Source organism: Mobula hypostoma, chromosome 8, assembly GCF_963921235.1.
Source record: "Mobula hypostoma chromosome 8, sMobHyp1.1, whole genome shotgun sequence".
Classification (NCBI taxonomy): Eukaryota; Metazoa; Chordata; class Chondrichthyes; order Myliobatiformes; family Myliobatidae; genus Mobula; species Mobula hypostoma.
This window is the reverse complement of record NC_086104.1, coordinates 49,540,720-49,567,541: the sequence shown is the minus strand read 5'-3', so window position 1 is coordinate 49,567,541 and position 26,822 is coordinate 49,540,720. Positions and strand designations below refer to the sequence as shown.

At 43.3% G+C, this 26,822-nt stretch overlaps 1 protein-coding gene across 1 annotated transcript in view; it reads left to right on the top strand.

Annotated features, from left to right (window-relative positions):
- ppp2r5a (protein phosphatase 2, regulatory subunit B', alpha isoform) overlaps positions 1-26,822 on the top strand; it is a 171,126-nt gene that overhangs the window by 33,978 nt on the left and 110,326 nt on the right. Inside the window, exon 2 of the mRNA XM_063055821.1 lies at positions 25,689-25,885. Coding sequence (XP_062911891.1) covers positions 25,689-25,885 — 197 coding nt within the window. The remainder of the gene's footprint in view (positions 1-25,688; positions 25,886-26,822) is intronic.

The following is a 26,822-nucleotide window of genomic DNA, read 5'->3' as shown; positions in this document are numbered from 1 at the left end:
GAAGTGTAGATTGAATTGCATTACCGGTGGTATATGGTAATGGTCCAGGACAACCTGGATGAGGACATGTGGAATTGATCCATAGGCGTTGGGTAAGTCTAACCAGAAGAGTATTAAGTTGGCTTTCTTCTGCTTGACCTCGTGGATCATTTGGCTGATTATTGAGCTGTGTTCAAGGCATCAAAAAAAAACCCGGGATGCCATCTTTCTTTGTGGATATGTTGATAAACTGTTTCTCCATTAAGTAAGAGGTCAGCCTTCTTGCGAGCACTGAGAAGACTATCTTGCACTCCATGCTAAGAAGGGAAATTGTCCTAAACTGGGTGATTGTAGAGGAATCTTCTTGCTTGGGAACGAAGTATCCTTACAGCCATTTTCCAGCTTGGTGGGATAGGGTCTTCGGTCCAAACTTGCTTCATTATTTTTCTCAACCTCCAGAGGAGTTTTAGACATTTCTTATATACCTTGTAGGGTATACCACTTGGTCCTGGGACGGCTGATGATATCATGGACTTCCTGCCACACTGAGCACAGTTGCTGGGATTCTTGGTTGAGGGACTTTTGGATTGAATTCTAGTCCCTGGTTCCTACGGGGATCGCTGTGTGATTCCCACAAAAATTCTTCTGCCTCCTGCTTTGAGCTGGTTAGGGTACCAGATTTTCACTGATTGAGAAGAGCCGTGGTGAACCTGAGTGGGTTTTTAACAAACTGCACTCCCCTCTCTTCTTACTTTCTTCACTTTCACAGCTGCTCTACCCTCTTGAGCTTGTGCAGCTGTTCCCACAGTTTGCTGGTTAGATCTTTGATACCACCTTTTTTGTCAGGTGAACTGTTTTTGAATTGTTGTTCAGGGTCTTTATCTCATTTCTCAGGTGGCAAATCTCCCTTTCCCTCCTGTTTGGTTGCCATGATGGTTTAAGCTCCCCTTCCTTCTCCTTTGGACTGAATCACTCTTTAGCAAAGTTGAACATAATGGCCGTGAGGGAGTCAGTTTTCTTGTAGACGGGTCCTGCCATTGTAGCTTCCAAGATACAATCCAGGTCGTCATCGAACTGCTTCCAAGATAAATTGATGATCTAGCCCATATAATCTTCTGTTTACTTAATGAATGGATTAGGATATCAGAAGGGGCACTCACTTGGTCTCTTTTTTGGCACTGGGGCTGCTCAGGTGCAGAGAGGTCTTCAGCTCTATGGGGTGCTTCTTGGCTTGAGTTCTCCATCATCTCACCAGCTGTTGAGTCCATGTGTTACATTTGAGTCACCTTTGTTCTGCAGCTGGACCTACTTTGGTGTATCTTGAGGCCTTTGTTTTTGCAGATTTTACTGCAATGGCACTTTGCAATGAATGCTTCCCTGGTCAGTGTTGTTTGCTTGAGGCTTCTGGTTAATGTATTTTCAGCCCTGGCTATTGCCATTATCTCCATCCTATTGAATTTCTTTACCTCCACACCACCCCCGCAACTCCCGGGAGACTCTGTGGGTATTGCGTAATTAGTTCATCCCTAGCTTGTATGGTGCCCTCTTGCAAGTGCTGCATGCAAGGTGTGCCCGTGCCAATTTTTCCTGGAGGTCAGCTATCTTTCCACTGTCACTGACCTTTCCCGATTGCCATCCAGTCTTTCCTGGAAGTCACTGGCGAACTAGATGCGCTTGTGTCATACACCAGGGTCCTCTCTACAGTTAACGGATGAGGTATCTGTAGCCTTTGGCCAGGAGCAGATGTCATCAGGTGGTGCTCAACATTCCTAGAGTGTTTCGACCCTTAACCACTACGCTCTCCAGTTGGCGGGTCAGCAGTTGTGGCCAAGTAACTGCCCATCTGCTCCTGACTTCCAGCTCAACTCCCCTCGCCTGTTCCATATCCAGCAAGAGGCCCTTTCTGCTTTCTCCTTCATCCTGCGAGCTGCTGAGTTCTTGCTCTTTTCATGAAGGCCCAGTGGAGACAGCAACCTCCATGCCGACCTTGCCGGAAGCCCTCGACTGCCGATCTCCACAGGGAATAGCCACGCAAGCCATCCTTTGTCCCTGCACACCTGGTCTAAGGACTGGTACTTTAAGGCCCTCTTCTAATGAGCCTCCTCAAACCCTTCCTTCCTCGGTACTGTGAGCTCCACCAGGATGATTTTCTTGTCTTTGGTGGACCACAGAATGATGTCTGGTGGAAGTGTGTTTTGCACCACCTCCAGGAACTGCAGCTTCCTCCCCACATCGACCCTCATCTCCCATGATTTGGCAGTTTGCAGCAGATTGGATTTAGGCCGCTTTGATATGACAGGCGTGGCCCTTTCTGCCCTGTTTCCCTCTCTGCCATCTGGTCTCTTCTTACACCTATCCCACTCCAGTGTGTCAGCAAGGGACACATGAAATGTGTGCCATTTAATTTATACAGATTGGTTAAGTCAGAAAAGTAAAATTCCATAAGCATGAAGGGAAAGTGGAAAGTTGACTCAGTGACATGAGGCAAAGGAGAAGGATGACGAGTATTTTAGTGATTTTTTTAAGGCTGTTTATGATGGGATTTTTGCAGATATTAGGTTTCTTCCTTTAATAATATACTGTATGCAAATCGTTTGTATTTGAACATAGAAGTTAAAATATTCTGGGTTTAAATATAGCAACCACAATTAACAAGTCTGTAAACGATAACAAAATTGTTTATGTGGTTGATAATACTGTAGCCTGCAGGAAGTTATAAATTAATTGGTTAGGTCAGCAGAAAATAGCAAATAGTGTTTAGTCCAGAGAAGTTAGAGGCAATGCACTTGAGAGTCAAACAGAGCAAGGAAATGAGCAATAAATGTTAGGATAATTATTTACATTGTGACAGTGCATGTCTACAAATCAGAGGTGCTAGAGATCAATTTTATTGGATACCTTTCCATTATTGACTGAGGCATAGAATTCTGAGAGGAGACTCATTCTTGATCTATACTGCAGTTGTAATCAATCTGTGTGCTTGAGGTCCTAAGGTGCCGTTGGCTAGTGTATTGTGGGAACAAGGGTTGAGAAAGCGTGCGGGGCCGCTTTGGACATTCTGCGCACTGGAGATCACCAGGAGCCGTTGATTTCAATAGGTTTTAATAGGTATAGTTAATGTCAGAGAAATGTATACAATATACATCCTGAAGTTCTTTTTCCTTTTCTTTGCAAATATTCACGAAAACAGAGGAGTGCCCCAAAGAATAAATGGCAGTTAAATATTAGAACCCCAAAGCCACCCCCCCCCCCAGCTCCCTCTTAAGCAGCAGCTTGTATTGGCATGTATAATGTGGGAGCGATATTTGAAAAAAAGCGACTGGGGCCATTTGGGAGATTTTGTCCCCTTGAGATTTTCGGGTAATTGGGCATGGGGCAAGAGCCAATAAAAATAAATCATGTTTAAGCAGAGTGACTATTGTGTGAGTGAGTGGAGGGTTTGAGGCTTTGTCTCAAGAGACTTCGACAAGGCTATGTAAAGTTTCTGATACGTTTCTTTCTTTTTCTATTACTGCTTAGCTAGTGTAGTGAAAATGGGTTCAAGGTAAGTGATGCGTGCTTCATGTTAGATTCGGAAATTCCAGGAGACCTCCAGTCTTCCTGATAGCTATATCTACATAAGGTGCGTCCAGCTGCGACTCCTTACAGAACATGTTTGGGAACTGGAATTGTAGCTGGATTACTTGCAGTTCATTCAGGAGAATGAGGAGATGATATATGAGACCTACAGGGAGGTAGTCAACTCTGAGGTCATATTGAATCTGGTGTTAGAAACCGAACCAGGTCAGGTGTTGGATCTCTCAGTTGGTGAGCATTTCAGAAACAGTGACCACAGCTCCATGACCTTTATTATAACTTTGGAGATGGATTGGAACACATGCTCTGGAAAAGTATTTGGTTGGTGGAGTATTTGATGCTATTAGGTAGGAACTGGGGAGAATAAATTGGGAATGGATATACTCAGGGAAATGCAAAACTAAAATGTGGAGCTTGTTTAGGAACAGTTACATGGGGTTCTGGATGGGCTTGTCCCATTGAGGCTGGGAAAGGATAGTAGGGTTAAGAAGAGACATGGAACATCAAGTCAAGGGAATGAAAGAAACTTCTTAAGATTTAGAAGCAAAGATCTTTAGAGAGAACTCTAGAGAGTTATAAGATAGCCAAAATGAAGCTAAAGAATGGACTTGAGCTAAAAGTAGACATGAGAAGGCCTTCGCTAGTAGGATTAAGGAAAACCCCTATGTGAAGAACAGGAGGATGGCTAGGATGAGAGTAGGACTGATCAGGAATGGTAGGGGAAACTTGCCTGGAATCAGAAGATGGAGGGGAGGTTTTTAATGAATACTTTGCTTCAATATTCACCTGTGAGAAGGATCTTGCCATTTGTCAGGACAGTGTAAACAGGCTAATACAGCGGTCCCCAACCACCGGGCTGCGGACCAGTACCGGGCTGCAGAGCATGTGCTACCGGGCCATGAGAAAACAATATGAGTCAGCTGCACCTTTCCTCATTCCCTGTCACGCACCGTTGAACTTGAAGATATGGTTGCCAACTGTCCTGTATTTTTCCGGGACATCCCGTATATTGGGCTAAATTGGTTTGTCCCATATTTCCCCCGCGAAGGTAGAGCGTTCCTATGAAACCTTTTGTGCCAAAATGGTGTGAAGCAAAGAAGCAATTACTGTCCCATTAATTTATATGAGAAAAATTTTTGAGCGTTCCCAGACCCAAAAAATAACCTAACAAATCATACCAAATAACACATAAAATCGAAAATAAATAACACTAATGTATAGTAAAAGCAGGAATGATATGATAAATACACAGCCTATATAAAGTAGAAATAATGTATGTACTGTATAGTCGGGAAGATGAAGGCAAAACGGATTTGTGGGGGAAAGAAAAATTGGCACATACGCGCATGCGCACACAGGTGCCCGCACAAGGCTTCATGGTCATGGTAGTCTTTCCTGGGGTAAAGTGTCCTGGGATTTGACTGCCACTTTTGTCTCTTATTTGGGAGTGAGAAAGTTGGCAACCCTAACTGTAAAAGACATGTTGAGGTGATCACACCCTCTCCCCCCACCCCGGGTCGGCCAGTCCGCAAGAATATTGTCAATATTAGAACGGTCCACGGTGCCAAAAAGGTTGGAGACCCCTGGGCTAATATAATGGAAATTATTGAGGTTAGGAAAGAGGCAGTAGTGGAACTTTTGAAAAACATTAGGATAGATAGGTTCCCAGGGCCAATCTGGATATAACCCAGGTTACTACGGGTAGCGAGGGAAGAGACTGCTGCATCTTTGGCAGTGATTTTTGCGACCTCACTGGCCACAGGAGTAGTACCAGATGATTGGAGAGTGGTAAAAAGCTATTCTCTTGTTCAAAAAAAGGAGCAAAGATAACTCTGGGAATTGTAGACCAGTGACTCTTACGTCAGTGGTAGGCAAATTATTGGAGAATATTTTTAGAACATTTGGAGAAGCATAGTCTGATTTAGGAATCGTCAACATGGCATTGTAAGAAGTAGATCATACTGTATTTCACGAGGTTGATTGAATTCTTTGAGAATGTGACAAAACAGGTAAAGTATTGGATGTGGTGTATATGGATTTTAGTGAAGCTTTTATTAAGGTTTCCCATGGTAGGCACATTCAGAAAAGTAGGAGTCTTGGGATCCAGGGAAACATGGCTCTGTGGATATATAATTGGCTTACGCATAGATGGTAGAAGGTGGTTTAGATGTAGCATATTCTGCCTGGAAGTAGGTGACCAGTGGTGTTCTGCAAGGTTCTATTCTGGAATCCCTTCTCTTTATGATTTTTATAAACGACGGATGTGGAAGTGGAAGGGTAGATTAGTAATTTTGCAGATGACACTCAGGTTGATGGAGTTCTGGATAGTTTGGAGAGTTGTTTTTGGATGCAGTGGGACATTGACAGTTTGCAGAGCTGTGCTAAGTGGCAAATGCAGTTCAACTTGGAAAAGTGATTCATTTTGGAAAGTTGAATTTGAAGGTAGGATTCTTAACGGTGTGGAGGAACAGAGACGTGATGTGTTGGGTTCACATCCATAGATCCCTCAAAGTTGCAGTGCAAGTTGATAAGGGTTTTTGAGAAGATATATGGTGTGTTGGCCTTAATTTGTCGAGGGTTTGAGTTCAAGAGCCATGAAGTAATGTTGCAACTCTATAAAACCCTGGTTAGACCACACTTGGAATATTGTGTGTTCATTTGTGGTCATCTCATGAAAGGAAGGATGTGGAAGCTTTAGAGAGGGTGCAGAGGAGATTTATCAGGATGCTACCTAGACTAGAGAGCATGTTTTATGAGGATAGATAGAGTTATGATTTTTCTCTGTGGTGTGAAGGAGGATGAGAGGTGACTTGTTAGAGGTGTACAAGATGATAAGAGGCATAGATCGAGTGGATAGACTTTTTCCCAGGGTGAAAATGGCTAGTATGAGGGGGCACAATTTTAAGACGATTGGAGGAAAGTATAGGGTAATGTTGGAGGTAAGTTTTCTTTTTACACCTAGCACGGTGGGTGAATGGAACGACCTGCCAGGGGTGATGGTAGAGAATAGATACATTAGAGCCATTTAAGACAGTGGTCCCCAACCACCGGGCCGCAGAGCAGGCGCTACCGTGCCACGAGGAAACGATATGATTTGGTGATATGAGTCAGCTGCACCTTTCCTCATTCCCTGTCACGCCCACTGTTGAGCCATTACTCGCGCATCGTCCATGTCAGTGCGGGAAGGAGATCAACTCCTCGAGCTTGCAAATGACGGCGGGCTGAAAATTCTGTTTGACATAACATCTCTGCTGGCATTCTGGATCAAAATCAAGGCTCAATATCCTGAGATAGCCACGGAAGCACCGAAAATGTTGCTTCCATTTCCAACATATCTCTGCGATGAATGTAACAAAAACTAAATTGCAGATTAGACTGGACATAAGGAACCCCATTCGAGTATCGCTGTCCCCCATCACCCCTCAATAGGACCGTCTTGTTGCAGGAAAGCAAGCCCAGGGCTCCCACTGATTCAGCGATATTGGTGCGTTGCAATGATTTTATAAGTTCATACGGGGAAAATATGCGCTGTGTTTAATATCCAAACATTACTTAAAATGTTATGATGCTATTGACTTATATAACCATATAACAATTACAGCACGGAAACAGGCCATCTCTGCCCTTCTAGTCCGTGCCGAACGCTACTCTCACCTCGTCCCACCGACCTGCACTCAACCCATTTACTTTCCTGTCCATATACCTATTCAATTTTTCTTTAAATGATAATATCGAACCTGCTTCTGTCACTTCTACTGGAAGTTCGTTCAACACTTAGCTCCCCTGTCCTCCCCTGATAAAAAATTGACTTATCGCTATATTCATGCGAGGAAAATGCGCTGTGTGTTTAATATTAAATTCGTTAGATAAAGCCTTTTAGAAACGAAATTGAGTGTATTAGCCACTTATCACCGATATTCTGGTCGTGAATAACACCCCCCTCCGAACAGAATCGCATTTGTGGAAAAATAATCGGCAGGTGCACGCATGCACACTGTTGCCTGCGCAAGGCTTCATGGTCATTGTAGTCTTTCTCTGGGTAAACGCAACGTATTTGACTGCTACTCTTGTCCGTTGGCAACCATCCCGCCCCCCCGGGTCGGCTGGTACGCCGATCCGCAAGAATATTGTCAACATGAAACCGGTCCGCACTGCAATAAAGGTTGGGGACCCCTGATTTAAGATACTCTTAGATAAACCCATAGATGATTGAAAAATGGAAGGCTATATAGGAGAACACTTGGATAATTACTTCAAGGGTAGCTAAAAAGTGGCTTTTGCCTAAGTTGATCTGACTTTTGTTAATATGGACCAACTGATCTAGAAGATTGCTTGATGCTGTAAAGCATTGATTCCACTATGTATAATATCAGCACATAAATGAAGAAAACTGATCAATGGTTTTGTGAATTTTTGGTGTTGAGATCAGTGAAAATGCAACTTGGTGATGACTGGCATCCCAGGTAGCAATAAAAGAATAATCTTTGGAACCAATGCCAATACCAATCTTCGGAAATTGATTCAGCCCCTTTATCAATGTATGGAGAGAGAGAGAGAGAGAATCATTCATGGACCAGGTTTAACCCAGAACATTAGTGAAGGTGAAGTCGCAAAGAAAGTTTGTGGAAGGGCAGTCAAGAAATATGAAATGATATTTAAAGAAACCAGATACAGAACAAACTCTGAAGCTAACAGTTTCTCAAAAACAACTAATTAATGTAAGCATTAAGCTAGATTCAAGTATCATTAGATGAAACATGCATTGATCCTGGCAAGCAATGTAGAATCTACCAATAGAAGCAAGCTTCAATCTACTGTAGAAGTTCAGTAAGCTTAACAGAGGGATCCCAAAAGTGAGGAGGACATTGTTATAGGTCTTTGATCTCAACTGACAAAACTTTTTTTTCCTATTAAATAAATATATGAACTTCCTCCTAAACATGAACCATTATATTGTGCTATATCAGTGGTCCCCAACCACCGGGCCGCAGAGCATGTGCTTACCGGGCTGTGAGGAAACGACATGAGTCAGCTGCACCTTTCCTCATTCCCTGTCACGCACTGTTGAACTTGAACTTAGGGCTGCCAACTGTCCTGTATTTGCCGGGACATCCTGTATATTGGGCTAAATTGGTTTGTCCCATACGGGACCCGCTCTTGTCCCGTATTTCCCCCGCTAAGTTAGAGCATTCCTATGAAACCTTTCGTGCCAAAATGGTGTAAAGCGCAGAAGCAATTACCATTAATTTATATGGGAAAAATTTTTGAGCGTTCCCAGACCCAAAAAATAACCTACCAAATCATACCAAATAACACACAAAACCGAAAATAATGCTAACATATAGTGAAAGCAGGAATGATATGATAAATTCACAGTCTATATAAATTAGAAATAATGTATGTACTGTATAGTCGGAAAGATGAAGGCAAGACAGATTTGTGGGGGAAAGAAAAATTGGCACGTATGCACATGCGCACATCATATGCGCACGTCACGCATGTGCACACAGGTGCCCGCGCAAGGCTTCATGGTCATGGTAGTTTTTCCTGGGGTAAAGTGTCCTGGGTTTTGACTGCTACTTTTGTCCCTTATTTGGGAGTGAGAAAGTTGGCAACCCTAACTGTAAAAGACATGTTGAGGTGAGTTTAACCCTACTTGAACACCCCCCCCCCCGGTCGGCCAGTCCGCAAGAATATTGTCAATATTAAAACAGTCCACGGTGTAAAAAAGGTTGGGGACCCCTGTGCTATGTCACTGTAACCACGGTGACATTGTTATTTTATTATACTCCGTGGCCTGTAGCTAGTATGTTTATCCTAATATAATAACTCATGCAGTTAAGTTTATTCACAGCACACAAGCTGTAACATTGATCAGATGTTTAATATTAATCTATGGTTTTATTGTTTTATAAGGTATTCTAATGGCATTGTTTGTTGAAATAGGAGGTATTTAATCCCTTCTCAGTTATCTTCATTTTGCACAGAGAAATATGGAAATGAAGCTGTAATTTAGATTGGATTATGAAGACACTCAGTCCTCTTTTATTATCATTTAGTAATGCATGCATTAAGAAATGATACAATATTTCCTTCGGTGTGATATCACAAAACACTGGACAGACCAAGACTGAAAAAAACTAACAAAACCACATAATTATAACATATAGTTACAACAGTGCAACAATACCATAACTTGATGAAGAAGTCCATGAGCACAGTAAAAGTTCAAGATCTCTCAAATGTCCCACATCTTACGCAGACGGGAGAAGGAAGAAAAACTCTCCCTGCCATACCCGACCACAGTCCGACTCTGAGTCATCCGAAAACTTCGAGCTCTGACCAGCTCTCTGACACCGAGTACTAAGCGCCATCTCTATCCGAATGATTTGACCTCCATCTCGGTCGTTAGCAGCAGGCAAAGCCAGGGATTTTGGGGCCTTCCCTCCAAAAGATTCCTGACCGCGCAGTAATGACAGCAGCGAACGAGTGTTTCAGAAATTTTTCCAGATGTTCCTTTGTGCTTTCGCGTCCATCTCCATCAAATCAGAATTGTCCATGGCCCCTATTTAACGGATACAATATCATTTTCACCAGAGGGCTGCGCACGCGCGGCACGCTGCTTCTCCTCCCGCCACCCTGTAATTTGATGATGCTGATTAGACAAGATTTATTAAAGGTTCTATTTCCTCGTGGGTCTTAGAACATAGAAAATCTATGTACATTACAGGCCCTTTGGCCCACAAGGTTGTGCCAACCTTGTAACCTACTCTAGAAACCGCCTAGAATTTCCCTACCACATAGCCCTCTATTTTTCTAAGCTCTATGTACCTTTCTAGGAGTCTCTTTGTATCTGCCTCTTCCACCTTTGCTGGCAGTGCATTTCATGCACCCACCACTTCTCTGTGTGAAAAACTTATCTTTGACGTCCCCCTTGTACCTACTTCCAAGCACCTTAAAACTATGCTGCCTTGTGTCAACCATTTCAGCCCTGGGAAAAAGCCTCCACACGATCGATGCCTCTCATCATCTTATACACTTCTGTCATGTCACCTCTCATCCTCTGTCGCTCCAAGGGAGAAAAGGCCAAGATCACTCAAGCATGCTCTCATAAAGCATGCTCTCCAATCCAGGCAACATCCTTGTAAATCTCCTCTGCGCTGTCTCTATAGCATTCACATCCTTCCTGTAATGAGATGATCAGAACTGAACACAGTTCTCCAAGTGGGGTGTAGCTGTAAATTGCCTCATGGCTCTTGAACGCAATTCCACGATTGATGAAGACCAATACGCCATACGCCTTTGTAACAACACTTGTCAACCTGTGCAGCAGCTTTGAGTGTCCTATGGACATAGACCCCAAGATCTTGCAGATCCTCCACACTGCCAAGAGTCTTACCATTAACATGATTTCTGTCTTGATATAGTATTATATCATTCACTTGTAAAGCTGCTTATAATGTTCATTTTGTAATTTTTTTTTGTAAAAGTAGACTTTGGAAATCAGTCATCATGTTTCCACCGCATTAAAAATGCATAAATAAGAGCTGAAGTTTGGACAACATTTTTGCACAGACAGAAAATTTGGTTTCTTTTAGCAGAATGAGATTTAATGCAATACTTTTGCTAGTGGAAAGTCTCAAAAATCTATACTACTAAAACGCGCTACTAAAGAAACACATGGAGGCAGAGAGAGCTGGACTCAGAATGCCTTTACTGATTCAAAATCGCGTGCTTAAATCTCCCTCCCATGGGCCCCTGCGACTCGCGGGGCGGACGTGACGTCAGACTGTCCCCGGAAGGTCCGCCCTGAGTGGATAGTTCCAAACGCACTACCGCGTGTCTGCCCGCGGCTCCCGATGGCGATTCGAGTCCCACGTGTGCGGGCTGCCCCACTGCACCCCCCCCGAGAAACATCCATCGGGGGACTGGAACCCCCAGTCTGTGTGGCTTGCCTGGGTGGCCGGCCTCACCGGTGCAGTGCAGGTACCCTCACTGGTTGCTCAATGTCCAAGTGCGCTGGTTTGAGGCGGTCCACTGTAAAAGTCTCTTCCCGGCCACACACCTCCATGACACAAGTGGTTCCATTGTGCCAGATCACCTTGAAGGGTCCCTCGTATGGCTGCTGTAGAGGTGACCTGTACGTTCCCCTGTGAATAAAAACATACTCACAGTCTTGGAGGTCTTTAGGGGTGAAGGATGGCGTGGGACCATGCCTGGAGGTCGGGACCGGTGCCAGGGTCCCTACCTTGACCCGCAGCCTTGTTAGCACCACAGCTGGAATTTCTGCCAAACCTCGGGCCTCTGGTACGAACTCGCCTGGGACCGTCAGGGGGTCGCCGTAGACCAATTCCGCCGAGCAGGTGTCCAGGTCCTCCTTGGGGGCTGTGCGGATGCCCAGTAGGACCCAAGGAAGCTCATCTGTCCAGTTGGGGCCCCTGAGGCGCGCCATCATGGCCGACTTGAGATGCCGGTGGAATCGCTCTACCAAACCGTTGGACTGGGGATGGTACGCTGTGGTGTGATGCATCTGGGTGCCCAGGAGCTGCGCCAGTGCTGTCCACAAACCCGACGTGAACTGCGCCCCTCTGTCGGAGGTGATGTCCATTGGGAGGCCGAACCTGGCGATCCAGTTTGCAATGAGCGTCCAGGCGCAGGACTCAGTGGACTTGTCTGCAAGCGGTACGGCTTCCGGCCATCTGGTGAACCTGTCTACCATGGTAAAGATATACCTGGTGCCCTGGGAAACTGGCAGGGGGCCAAAGAGGTCCATGTGGATGTGTTGGAACCTCCTGTGCACCGGCTGGAACTGCTGGAGGGGAGCCTTCACGTGCCGCTGGACTTTGGCAGTCTGGCAGTGTATGCAGTTCCTGGCCCAGTGTCTGACCTGTTTGCGCAAACCGTGCCAGACGAATTTGTCCGCTACCAGCTTGATGGATGCCGGGATGGACGGGTGGGCCAGGTCGTGCAGCGTGTCAAACACCTGGCTCCTCCATGCTGCTGGTACCACGGGTCGGGGTTTGCCGGTAGACACATCACACAGCAGTCAATCCGCTGCCAGGCCGATGGAGATGTCCTCCAACTGGAGACCCGAAACTGCAGTGTGGTAAGCCAGGATCTTGGTGTCTGACCGTTGTGCTTCCGCCAGTGCTGTGTAGTTTATTCATAAGGATGAAATGCCTACTGAGTGGAGGCAGAGGCGAGACAGTGTGTCGGCGACGATGTTGTTCTTCCCTGCGATGTGGCAGACGTCCGTGGTGAATTCTGAAATAAAGGACAGGTGCCTCTGCTGCCGAGCCGACCATGGGTCTGATACCTTGGCCAGTGTGAAGGTGAGGGGCTTGTGGTCCATATACACGGTGAACTCTCTTCCCTCGAGGAAATACCGGAAATGCTGGACGGCCAGGTAGAGCACTAGTAACTCTCTGTTGAAAGTGATGTACTTCACCTCTGGTGGCCATAAGTGCCGGCTGAAGAAGGCGAGTGGTTGCCACTGGTCCTCGACGAGCTGCTCCAGGACTCCGCCGACTGCCGTGTCGGAAGCGTCGACAGTGAGTGCCATGGGCACATCGACTCTCGGGTGCACTACGAGGGCCGGCTTTGTCAGCGCCTCCTTGGCCTGCTCGAACGCCTTCGTGGACTCCGTGTTCCATGCCACTTCTTTGGCCTTGCCGGCCGTCAGGCTGAACAAGGGTCTCATGATGTGTGCCGCCACTGGCACGAACCGATGATAAAAGTTGACTGTCCCTAGGAACTCCTGCAGGCCGTTGACCGTGCTGGGCTTGGGGAACTGGCAGATGGCCTGGACCTTGTCCGGTAGGGGAACTGCGCCATGTCAGTTGACTCTGTGGCCCAAGAAGTGGATCTCCATCAGCCCGAACTGGCACTTCGCTGGATTGATTGCCAGTCCGTGGTCGCTCAGGCATTGGCAGAGCTGGCGCAAATGTGCCACGTGCTCTTGGTGCGAACTGCTGGTCACCAGGATATCATCCAAGTAAATGAAAACGAAATCCAGGTCGTATCCCACCAAGTCCATGAGCCTTTGGAAAGTTTAGGCTGCATTCTTGAGACCGAAAGGCATCCTCAGGAATTCGAACAAGCCGAACGGGGTGATGAGGGCTGTCTTAGGCACGACGTTGGGGTGCACTGGGATCTGATGGTATCCCCTGACCAGGTCAATTTTTGAGAAGATGGTCGCTCTGTGCAGGTTCGCAGTGAAGTCCTGGATGTGGGGTACAGGGTATCTGTCAGTGGTTGTGGCGTCGTTGAGCCTTCTGTAGTCTCCGCAGGGCCTCCATCGTCCTGCGGACTTGGGCACCATGTGCATCAGGGATGCCCACAGGCTGTCTGAGCGGTGCATGATTCCGATCTCTTCCATCTTACGGAACTCCTCCTTGGCGAGGTGGAGCTTGTCGGGTGGAAGCCTGCGAGCTCGGGCATGCAGTGGCAGTCCTTGCATTGGGATGTGGTGCTACACGCTGTGCTTGGGGTTGGCCATGGAGAACTGCGGGGTGACTACGGAGGGGAATTCCGCCAACACCCTGGCGAATTCGTTACCCGAGAGGGTCACGGAATCCAGGTGGAGGGCCGGTAGCTTGGCTTCTCCGAGCTGGAAAGTCTTGAACGTCTCGGCATGGACCAAACGCCGGCCTATTAGGTCAACTAGGAGGCAGATGGCTCGTAGGAAATCTGCCCCTAGTAGTGGCTGTGACACCACTGCCAACGTGAAAGTCTAAGTGAAACGGCTGGACCGGAAATGCAGTGAGATAGTTTGCGGGCCATACGTCTGAATACTGGTGCCATTTGCAGCGGAGAGTCCGGGGACTGGGATCGCGTTACGAGTGTCCATGTTCGAGGGGGGCGAATACGCTGACTTCGGCCCCAGTGTCTACCAGGAAGCGCCGCCCGGAGTGTCGGTCCCAGAGGTACAGGAGGCTATCTCAGTGGCCAGCCTTTGTAACCATTAGCAGCTGGCCCCAGCGTTACCCGGAAAAGCACATGGTGGACGGCAGCAGCGCGCGCCTGAGCCCCATCTTTGGTGATAGAAGCACCATTGTTCCGAACTTTCATCTTTTTCCCCCTGTGGGTCTCGATGGCTTCAGTTGGGGGGCCTGGGCTTTGGGGCGTGTGATCGTGGCCAGGCCAATGGAGGCTGCTTCATGTTGCTTGCTCTGCCAAAGGACGTCTGCTTTAGCTGCGACCCTGCGTGGGTTGCTGAAATCCTCACTCGCGAGGAGGAGGCGAATGTCCTCTGGCATTTGCTTGAGGAACAACTGTTCAAATAAAAGGCACGGCTTATGGCCATCCATGAGCACCAGCATATCATTCATGAGCTCGGATGGTGTGCGGTCGCCCAGGCCATCCATGTGTAGGAGCCGCGCAGCCCGTTCGCGGCGGGAGAGTCCGAAGGTATGCATCAGGAGCGCCTTAGGCTTAGTGTACCTGTCCTCTGTTGGTGGCTGGCGTAGGAAGTCGATGATCCGGCCTGCCGTTTCCTGGTTGAGCGCGCTGACCACGTAGTAGTACCGCGTGGCGTTGGCTGTAATGTCTCTGATATTGAACTGGGCCTCAGCCTGCTCGAACCAAACGTGGGGCTGAGTGGCCCAGAAAGTCGGGATCTTCAGAGAGACAGTGCTGTGCGAGTTGCTCGAACTCATGGCTGGTTGCTGAGTCGCTGGCTCCAGATGCCGTCTGGAATGTCGGGGTCACCAATGTCGCGCGCAAACGCGCTACTAAAGAAACACACGGAGGGAGAGAGAACTGAACTCAGAATGCCTTAACTGATTCAAAATCGTGCGCTTAAATCTCCCCTCCCATGGGCCCCCGCGACCCACGGGGCAGACGTGACGTCAGACTATCCCTGGAAGGTCAGCCCCGAGTGGGTAGTTCCAAACACACTACCACATGTCTGCCCGCTGCTCCCGATGGCGGTTCAAGTCCTGCGAGTGCGGCCGCCACAACTGGACCTTACCTATTCACAGTTTATGCATGTGAGTTAGACGTAAAGCTCTGTTGTGTCCTGATGATACGAGGAGGGATGGATCAGAGATCCACATTTTAGGACTGAGATGAGAAGAAAGTGAACTGTGAGGAGGACACAACTGTTGTGAAAGAGCATAGGTTGAGCAAGTGGTTATAATGTGGGAATTGGAAAACATTGTAAGAAAATGTGAACATTAAACACTGGAAATGCTCATCAAGTTGTGTATTATTAATGGAAATAATTATAGAACCTTCATAAGATCTGGTTATGTGAAGAGGTGAGCTCAGGGTTGGTGAAGTAATTTTGCTGTTTACAGAAATGTCGATTGATGGGTTAATAAAGGCAGCTAGAGAGAAAACTATCAATAATACTGTACATGTGAGAGCTGTAAAATGCAGGTCAGAGCTACTGTTGAAATCTCAAACCAAAAGGAGAATGTTTCTTCTTCAGCCCTTTGCCTTTTCACCTGACACCTCTGAGCATCTCACATCATTACCTTTCTCTCTCCCTCCCTCCTGCCCCCCCCAAACATGGACTTACTTGTTGCCCGCTAGCTTGTGCTCCTCTTTTTATTCTGGCTTCTGCCCCTTTTCCAGCCCTGATGAAAGATCTTAGCCTGAATTGTCTACTGATTATTTCCCTTCGTAGATGCTGCCTGACTTACTGAGTTTCTTCAGCATTTTGTATGCTGGAAATGACTTGCAGAGCAGAGCTTATGGAGAGAGAAAACTTGACCTGAGATTGTGAAAATGGAACTGTAATATAAGAAGCAGAACTGGCCAGTTTTAACACAAACAGAAGTAGTAAGTTATCTGGAATTGTTGAATTTAATGTTGAGCCCTACAGGTTACAACACTCTCACACGGAATATAAGGTGCAGTTCCTCAATTATACCTTGGACTTTGCTATTGTCCTATGAAGAACAATCAAAAGAACTCAAGATATACCAATTAGGGACTGCAGATGAAAGGACTGCATGTCTCCAGAATGACGAGAGGCACAAGGGTGGCAGATCAACCAGAAATGATGCCATCAAAAGTGTCCTTCATTAAATGAGGAGGAGCTATATTTGCCTTGCTACGTGTCGTTCTTCTTTAATAAACTGGGGTTTTCTTCTTCAATTTCCAAAGCAAAGCGATACCAGTAGCATTCAGGAAAATTTAATGTTCATTCTGGTCACATCATACTGCACTACCCTTCTCTCAAAGGGTGCCCCAATGGGTCACCCCGTTGTCTAGTTGGATACAAAATTGGCTTGAGAGTAGGAGATAGAGGATGGTGTTAGACGGTTGTTTTTCAGACTGAAGGCCTGTGACCAGTGATATGTTGCAATCAGTGCTGCAACCACTGTTGTTTATCTATTAACTAATTGGATGAGAATATAAGTAGCTTAATTAATAAGTTTGTGGATGTGTATGGTGTTTCCAGAGTGGGGTTGCACCTCTGGTGAAGGGGCTTGTTGTGTCCTTTCTGCGGCAGCTCACTCACCTTTGGGCCCCACTGGTTACTTAGCTCGCATCTATTGCTCCAAATAGCTGTTTGCATGCAACAGCAGCCATACCGTGGTACACTACTTCGACAGGCAGGCTAAACCAGGTGAAGGTAGTCAACGGCCTCATACCCCAGTGAGATGGGGACACGCCTGTCCTAGCATGTGGAATCAGCTCTAGTGCACTGGGCAGATGAGATTAATAGTGACATCCAACGGACAGGAAGGCATTTCAGCAGTGTTTTGTGGAGAGCGAAGGGCAAGACCATCCACTGCAACCAAAGAAATCCCCAGTTATTGATGACTACTTGCACTGCTGGACCCAGACTTCCGAGGTTAAGAGAGTGGAACTGCCCCGGCGCAGCAGCTTTTCCACTATAAAATGTAGTCATTGTTGGATATGACAGTCAACTATAAGATTGTGGATAGCATTAAAATTGGTGGTTTAGTGGTGAGTGAAGATGCTATCTAAGGTTACAATGAGATGTTGATCAAAGAATGGCAGATGGCATTTAATTCAGATCACTGTGAGGTGTTGCATTTGGATAAGGGCAAGACTAATATAGGAGGCTGAGGGATGACCTTACTGAGATTTTTAAAATGAGCGGCATAGGTAAGGTGAATAGCCAGGGTTGGGGAGCCCTAAAACTGGAGGGTCATAGGTTTAAAAGTGAGAGGGTGAAGATTTAAAAGAGACTTAAAGGACAACTGCATCACTTGGAGGATGTTGCATATATGGAATAAGTTGCCAGAGGAAGTAGCAGAAGCAGGTTCAATTCTGATATTTTAAAGGCATTTGGACAGGTATGTGGATATGAAATGTTTAGGAAGAAGATGGTGTAAGCGAGCAATGCTACCAAGGGCAACATTCTCAAGACGGTTTATGAAGCTACCCCTGTCACTTCTTCTGCGCCTTCCTTTTATTTCATATATGGTTCTGCTGCTTTTGGAGCCTGTGATCTACATTCTGGCAGTGTGTTTTCAGGCCAGTCGAGTGATCTAGTGCTTTGCTGTCTCCAATAGAGTTCCACAAGGGAAAGAGGGCAGGAAGGCTGGAGATGGGGTGTGGACCTATGATCGACTCCATTCCTCACCGATTGAAGCACTGAGAAAGATTGAAATTGTCGAGGCGAGTGCAGAGCGTGAGCGAGTATTCACTGCTGTCTACTAGCCTCTCGCTCAACGCTGTCGGAGAATGGTGCCAGAGCAAAGTTCAATTGACGTGGTTGGCAAATTGAACTCTAATTCACTAATGTGATTTCTGGTTGCTCCTTTTTTTCCATTCGTTGCTAGTTTGGGTAGTTTTGAATTGGGGCGGCCTGCAGATAAGGTACAGTGAGCTAAACTGGAATATGTCTCCTGATTTTCTGTTTTGTATTCTGTTTTTTTTAAATCAAATTTCTGTAGCCATTTGTACAATTTATTTTTGTTTTATGCATGGTGATGGCGGGGGGGTGATGTTTTTAGAGCGGTTTCCATGGTTCTTCTTTGTTTCATGACTGTCTGTAGAGAAGAGGAATCTCAAAGTATGCTGCATACATACTTTGATAAGAAATGTACTTTGAATCCTTTGATATAGGCCATGTACAGGCAAATGGTAGTAGTTCATTTGGGCAACTTGGTCAGCATGAACGAGTTGGGCTGAAAATTGTAGGACTCTTTCATTTGGCCTCACTGCAACAATGGAAATGGTGAAAAATGACAGGTCAGTTTGGGAGTGGGAGTTAAAATGGCATGTGACTGAAAGCTCAGGATAGCATTTGCAGGCAAGGCACAAGTACTCCGTAAAACAGTTGCCCAGTCTGTACACTCTGCACACTGTAAAGATGGTCACATTCTGAACTTTGAATGCAGATGCAAACGAACCTCTGCCTCACCTTGAAGGGCTCTTTAGGTCACTTCATATCATTTTGACCGATCAATAATGAAGAAATAATTGACTTCATCAGAATAATGGGTGGCTTGGAGGAAAATTTAAAAATTGTACCACTCACTAGTAGGTCTTAATTGAGTTGGTAACATGTTTGATTTAGGAAGTGCTGTTCAAAAAATGTTGATACATGTTGTGGAATAGGCATTCCCAAACTGCTGTGCACCTACCTTTAGAAGTGCATGAGACACCTTTGAGTTGTATGTGGGCAAAATTTTGTACTAGTGGCTTGGTATAAAATTATTCTTTTACTTGGGTGTTTATAAGACTGCTCAATTAAACTTTAAAACTTTATGACTTGGTAAATTTTCTTCAAGTTGCATCAAACATTGAAACTGTTCCAGTTTGCATTAACTCTGGATCATGAATAAAACACATTAGAAACATAGGAACATAGAAAATAGGTGCAGGAGTAGGCCATTCGGCCCTTCGAGCCTGCACCGCCATTTATTATGATCATGGCTGATCATCCAACTCAGAACCCAGCCTTCCACTCCATACCCCCTGACCCCTGTAGCCACAAGGGCCATATCTAACTCCCTCTTAAACATAGCCAATGAACTGGCCTCAGCAGTTTGCTGTGGCAGAGAATTCCACAGATTCACCACTCTCTGTGTGAAGAATCACACTTAGAGCTGTTGTATCCTCAAAGAAAAATTATCTAATATGATTAATCTTCCATAAAAATTGTATTATCATACTCTTCATATTAAATGATATGTTGAAGAATATCCTTTTGGGTAGAGGTGAATCTCTCTGCTTCGCATGTGGGAAGTACATTGTTCAGCTGGTGCCACTCCTTTGCCCACTAGAATTATGTTGACTTTTACTGGTACAGTATTAGTATAATTTTGCAAAATGAATCGATTCTTTATTAGGGGTTGTTCACGTGGGACTGTTATAGTGATGGAGACATTTTGGAATTGCAAATTAAGTGGATCATTCTACTCACTTTTGACCACAGAGCAAAGGGATTATATTTAGATAACTACAAAAGACAGAATTTACACTTCACAGCAGAAAACCCATCAGAATTTTCTTCCAAATGAATGACACTGAATGTGTTCATTCTTAACATCAAATCTTCAACCTAAATTCCTGTGATATAGATGAAGGACAAACTTGAAGATATCTTAGTGTCAAAATAGCACCTTTCATCGAAGTTGGAAAATGTATCAGATGCTTCACATAAATATATTGAGTGGATATAGTTCAAAGGAAATATTAGACACTGTGATTAAAATTGCAAGAGACCATCTAATTTAGAACAGAATTTCAAATACTCATATTACGAGGAAGAAAAAAATGGCATTTTACCTTTTGATATTGTCATCCACAGTCCTTTGAAATTCAATTATTCATGCATTCTCTGTTAATTTGAAAAATTATTTCTTTTGTCATGCAAGTTCAAACTCTGCTTGAGGGATCTGTAGAAAGATTAATTTTCCAGCAGTGTATATTGCAGAATGAGATCTAGAATTTTTCCTTAAACTCCAGCCCTGAGGTTTTTCTTCATAATCTGGAGAAGGGTTGGGGAGGCTTATTTTCAATATGTGCCTCATCCAGCTATTCTGATGTTATGAGATTTGTGATCTAATTGGGATATCCTGTCTTTGAATCCATTTCATGATAGTGATAACTGTACTATCTATAAATGCATATTTTATTTTTCTGAATAGAAAATTTATAAGTAATCTAGCAGAAGTTATTGAATTTTTTTTGGAAGAATTAACATGCCTTGTGGATAAAGGAAAAATAGCGAATGTAACATGCTTAAATTTTCAAAATACATTTGATAAGGAGGTAATATGTTTGTGAGCAAAGAATATTGGTTGGCTATCAAGAATTAGTGGGTATGAATGTGTCTTCTAACTGCTGTCAAGGTACAGTTAGTAATGCGCTGGAGATTGTTATTGTTGCTGTTGCCTCAATATTTTGTATCAGTGACTTGGGTGGCACCGTGGCACTGTTGCCTCACAACTCCAGTGACCATCCGGACACCGGTTCAAATCTGACCCTAGGTTCTGCCTATGTAGTGTTTGTACATTCTCCTTGTGAATGTATGAGTTTCCCTTGGTGCTCTGGTTTCCTTTTACATTCCAAAGACATAGGAATGGTGATTGATAAGTTCGTGGCCTAAGGTAGAAGGAGTCAATTTTAGAAAACCTAGCACATTTATTTTTCAACATGTCCCCTCCTGCATTTACACACTTAGTCTAGCGGTCATGGAGCATACGGATCCCTTCTTTGTAGAAGTCAGTGTCTTGGACCTCCGGAAAGTAGTCCACAGCAGGGGTGACTGATAAGTTTGTGGCCTAAGGTAGAGGTCGTTACATGCACGTGCAGTTCAACTCTTTGAGTGATTATGCAGAAAGTTTTAAGTTAATAACTCATCTCCTTCTACCTTAGACGACTTCTACAAAGAAGGGATCCGTATGCTCCGTGACCGCTGGACTAAGTGTGTAAATGTAGGAGGGGACTATGTTGAAAATTAAAAGTGCTAGGTTTTCTAAAATTGACTCCTTCTACCTTGGGCCATGAACTTATCAATCACCCCTCATATGTTGATAGATTAATTAGATGGTGTAAATTGCCCTCAGTATTTAGGTGTGATGGAATGTGAGGAAAGATGGGAATGTAGGAAGAATGAAATATTACTACAAGCAGGTACTTGTCTGGATTTGGTGGACCGACAGCCTTTTTCCATGCTGTATGACTTGATTGACTTGGAAGAAGGCACTGAACGTTTAGCTGCTAAATTTGCTGATGAAAAGTAATTTGCAAAGAGAATATAAGAATGCGCAGAAAGTTGTAGGTTAAGTGAGTGGGCAAAGTTCTGGAATATAATACGTATAGGAAAATGTGAAATTGTTCATTTTGACAAGGGAAATTTAAAAAATGCATGTTATTTAAATGGGAATTTGCAGCACACTGAGTTGGAAAGGGATCTAAGTTTCCTTGTGTATAATTCACAATAGACAATAACAAAATTACAGCAAGTAATAAGGAAGGCTAACAGAATGTTATTTATTGCAAGGAGAATTGATTAGTAAACTAAAGAGGTTCAGTGAGATGACATCTGACTGTGTACAGTATTGATCTTATTCAAGGCAGGATGTAAATATAGTGGATTCTGGTTAATTGGGCCATTGGTTAATCAGAGTAGCCACTTATTTGAGACAGGTCCTAAAGAAGAAAAACTAATTGAGGAAATAGCTGGGATTCCCTTTGTTTACTTGGGACACTATGCTGCTTAATTGAAACAGGAGACTGTTGCTGAACAGTTTCTGACTAGCGTCACTTGCATGTACTTGTGTGGCCATTAGACATTACACTGCGCTTAGAGCGAATGGTTTTCAAATAGCATCAGTTGCGTGTGCTTGTGTTGTTATCCATTTGGGCCAATGGACGACTATTCAAATGCAGTGATTTTTGATAATTTTTTTTAAAAATTTTGTTTTTAAAGAAATTTCAGAACCTTGCTAAGATGCAAGGAAAAACATTAACTGAAGTCTGCACAAATTTTGTTCATTTACAGTCAATCCAAAGAACACAGCAATCGTACGCTGATGAATTTTTTCATCAATATCTATTAGGAAGTAATACACCATTTTATAGTACTGTAGTAGTATTGGTAGTGTTATAATTTGTTCTGTATTTCATTTAAATACATAATTTGCTACTCATTGAAATGGTAGCTTGTCTTTCTTATACCTTTTTTTAACTATTTCCATGAAACTATGGCTAATTGGGACAGCTGCTTAATTGGGCCAAAATTTCCTGGTCCCAATTAACCAGAATCCACCGTACATTGGAAATGGTTACTAGAATGTTTACTAGATTAATACTTGATATAGGTCATTATGAGAGATGCCTATTGACTTGATTGAAATTTACTCGGTCTTTGGGATCTTGCCATGATGAACATATGGAAGATATTTCCACTTACAGGAAAATCTAGAAGTTGCGATCATTATATAAAAACACAGTGTCACCATTAAGATGGAAATGAAGCAAGATTTTGTTTTTTACTTAAGGGCCATGAGATTCTGAAACAGTTCCTCCAAGGGTGGTGGAAGTAGAATCATGAATATTTTGGAGACAGACTAGGTGGATCATTAGCTTTCAAAATAAGAAACTGAAAGTCTGCAATATTTGTGCAAATGTGGAGTTTGGGTTATATTCAAATCATCATAATCTTATAAATGGCAAAATAGGTTTAAGAGACTGAATGGCCTACTTATCTTCCTAATTTGTATGAAAAATTAAGCTAATAATTTTCACTATTTTGAGTGGGGTATTGATAACGAGGGTGATGCAAGCGTCTAAAAATGATGGTTCCTGGTGAAAATTAAGCTAATTATTTTACATTTATACTTTCTCCTCCCAAGTACTGCTCGAAGGTAACTTAAAGTACCTTGGACCAGTTTTGTTTCATCATTCAGTTGCTATTAATAGATAAAACCATTATGAAGTCACACACCCAAAATGCTGGAGGAACTTGGATTTTTAGCATCTGCAGATTTTCTCATCTTTCTGCTAAAACCATTACGAATATGAGCATTGCAGGCTGGCTTTTTACCTGTGTTATTAAAATCACATTGCTTTCATTGACTTTTAACTTTCTGATGAAGTGGCAAAAGGGGTTAATGCTGTGAATTTGTACTTTCCAAAGCACTTGATAAGGTGCCACATGTTGACTGTTAGCAAAATTAGAAAAAATAGGTAGTTGGAGATTAGTTATGACATAGCAAATGAAGAGAAATTATTTTGCAGAACTGTTGGTAACCAAAGGGCACTGATTGAAAATAGAGTCATAGAAGTACAGTAGAGAAACAGGCCCTTTTGCCCATCTAGTCCATGCTGAAACCATTTAAACTGCCTACTCCCATCTACCTGCACCAGGACCATAGCCCTCCATATCACTACTATCCATGTACCTATCCAAACTTCTCTTAAACATTGAAATCGAGCTCGCATGCACCATTTGTGTTGGCAGCTCATTCCATATTCTCACGGCCCTCTGAGTGAAGAAGTTTCCTCTCATGTTCCCCTTAAAATTTCTCATCTTTCATCCTTAACCCATGACCTCTGGTTGTAGTCCCACGCAAATAGTTGGTGAAAGAAGCAGAACATCAGGAAATATTTTTGATGTGACAGTTATTTTCCTTAGGATGGTATGAGCTAATTGAATAATGTCAGCACTAATTTTTGAAAAAGAATTTAATTGATGCTTTGAAGGAGAAATCTGTAGGATTGTGGGGAAGGAGTAGCAGAATGGAATTAACTGGAGAATTTGGCCACAGACATGAAGAGCAGAGTTGATTGTTTATGCTGATTATGTCATGACTATATAAAAGACAAAACAAACGACACGACACGTTGATGTTGCAATGACTTCCAAGTTCATAAACCTTTAAACAAGGAGAGCAAAACTGCTCTAGCTAAGTAATGAAGTTTCTCCAAAGATAGATTTACTTTTGTTCTTTAATACCTTCGATGCAAAAACCAATATGCTATTTTTTTTCCCCCAGGAGTTAAGGTATTAAATCAAATTTAACTGTGGTGTTTCTTGGCTTGGCCCTTTGAATGACACCCAGGTTCAGAAATTCAATATCTCGTGTGTCCAAAAATGTTCTGCATGGTTTCATTTTCTCTGTAATTTCATGCCACTGGAGAAAGTGGAGAAATAAAAGGAACAATGATGGATACTGTGATTTGTCCATGATAATTAGCATCAGATTATCTCAGGTGTTTGAATTAAGTTTCAGTCATCTGGATTGCTTTCAAAAGTTCAAAAACTTTGTAGGTATAGATTGCAGTCTTGTGTGGAGAACTATTGAAAAAGTTTATATAGGGCAAAATGATAACTGGACAAGAATGCTGTTATGTGGATAGAATGTAATTATTTTAAGAGTTTATTTTAGATACACATGTCACTTAACATGGTGTCAAAAGTAGATAAATAACAAAAGGTAGAAATACTTAGTTTTTTCACTCTCTGGAAATGATAACAATTTTCAGGAAGAGGCGCAGTCGACGTCGACTGCGCCTCTTCCTATAGATGCTGCCTGGCCTGCTGCGTTCACCAGCAACTTTGATGTATGTTGCTTGAATTTCCAGCATCTGCAGAATCCCTGTTGTTTACAATTTTCAGGAAATATTTTCTGAACCATTATTGTATCTAATCAAAATCTGGATGGCTGATTCCATTACTATATTCATAAAAATGTTTTAATTTGAGAGGTGGGACAGACTTTCACAATTTTTTCATAATTGGGTGGGGGGGGTGGGAGAAATTACAATGTTTCCAGTGACTGTACCTGTTAGGAGACTGTTCATTATAGCTCTTGACTGACAGTTTGGAGCTGCAGCTACATTCTGGAGTATCCATGATCCAACATGGCAAAATTAGGTAAAGGCAGTTTGGATCAAGTAAATTCCTTGAGTACAATAAATGGAGGAATACATGTATTAGGAGAACCGAGGGGATGGGGTGCAAAAGGGTGATTAGGAATATAAGAGGTCTTCTATGACTCTGGTGAATGGGGAGCAATGAGGATCAAGTTTATTTTTACCCTACCTCATTAATACAAGAAATGTTGCAAAGTTTATTTTTGCTTTTAAAAAAATTGTTTGTAACAGTAACAGAAGCTCTTGTCCTTTGTAGGAACTAGTTTTTGATGTTGAAGAATAAAATATAAACATATTATCATTTATTCTTTTCACAGATGCTCCAAATGCTGATCAGCATGATCTGTTCTGTCAGAAACTACAACAATGCTGTGTTATTTTTGATTTCATGGACTCAGTTACCGACCTAAAGAGTAAAGAGGTCAAAAGAGCAACACTGAATGAATTGGTGGATTTCCTCACATCCAACAGAGGTGTGCTTCTTGAACCAGTGTATCCTGAAATAGTGAAAATGGTACGTGATCAGTACCCATTATTTAGTGCTTTTTTTGTGTAAGGTTGTCTTTCATTGGAAAATAAAACTACTATAATGGATGTTTTTAGAGAAGAATCTTAATAAAGCAAAATTGATAAGAACATATCAGATACTTTGAGATCTATAATTACAGAATACAACTCTACAATGAATCAGTTTTAAAATCCAGGTTATGAAATTAGTACTTGTCTGTTCTTAGAACTCCCATGTTTCAAGGAAATTCGTCCATATGATTAACAAAGGTAAACCCTTCCTTCTTCCTCAACTACTGACATAGTCTATAACCTTTGATATAGCGGACCACACCATTCTCTCCCAACACCTCTCTCCCCACTATTGTCCAATGTTTCTACATATTTGGATACCCTTTTTTCATATATCTGTCTAGTTATTACCCAGGAATCCCCTGAAAAGAATTGAAATGAAATGAATCACCTGAAATACCTACTAGTATAGTGTTTTGGAAATTTCCTCTCCCAGTTAAATATTGCAAAGATCAAACTATTGTGGTTATTCTCTACTTGCAGTAAATATAGGTTCACAAACAAGAATGAAGTTAGAATCGGATTAGTATTGTTTCATTGTCCACCATGAACTCTATTGTCTAACCATCATCTACTCCAGGAAATTTTGGAAATCTAAAATATGAATTGAAAATGCCAGAAATAATCAGGTCAGACAGGATTAGTGGGAAGAGGAACAATTAACATTTCAGGTCTTAAGACCCTCCATCAGAATTAGTAACAAGGAAGAATGGGGAGGGATGGGTAGTACTGAAGGAATATATTTGACAGGGTGACACGAGATGAGTTAATATGTCATTTACAGTAAGTTCATTGTGCTGTTTTATCTGTATAATATGTTGTTAATTGCAAGACTATGTACAGGATATGTCCAGAAGGCAAGACTTGTTTAA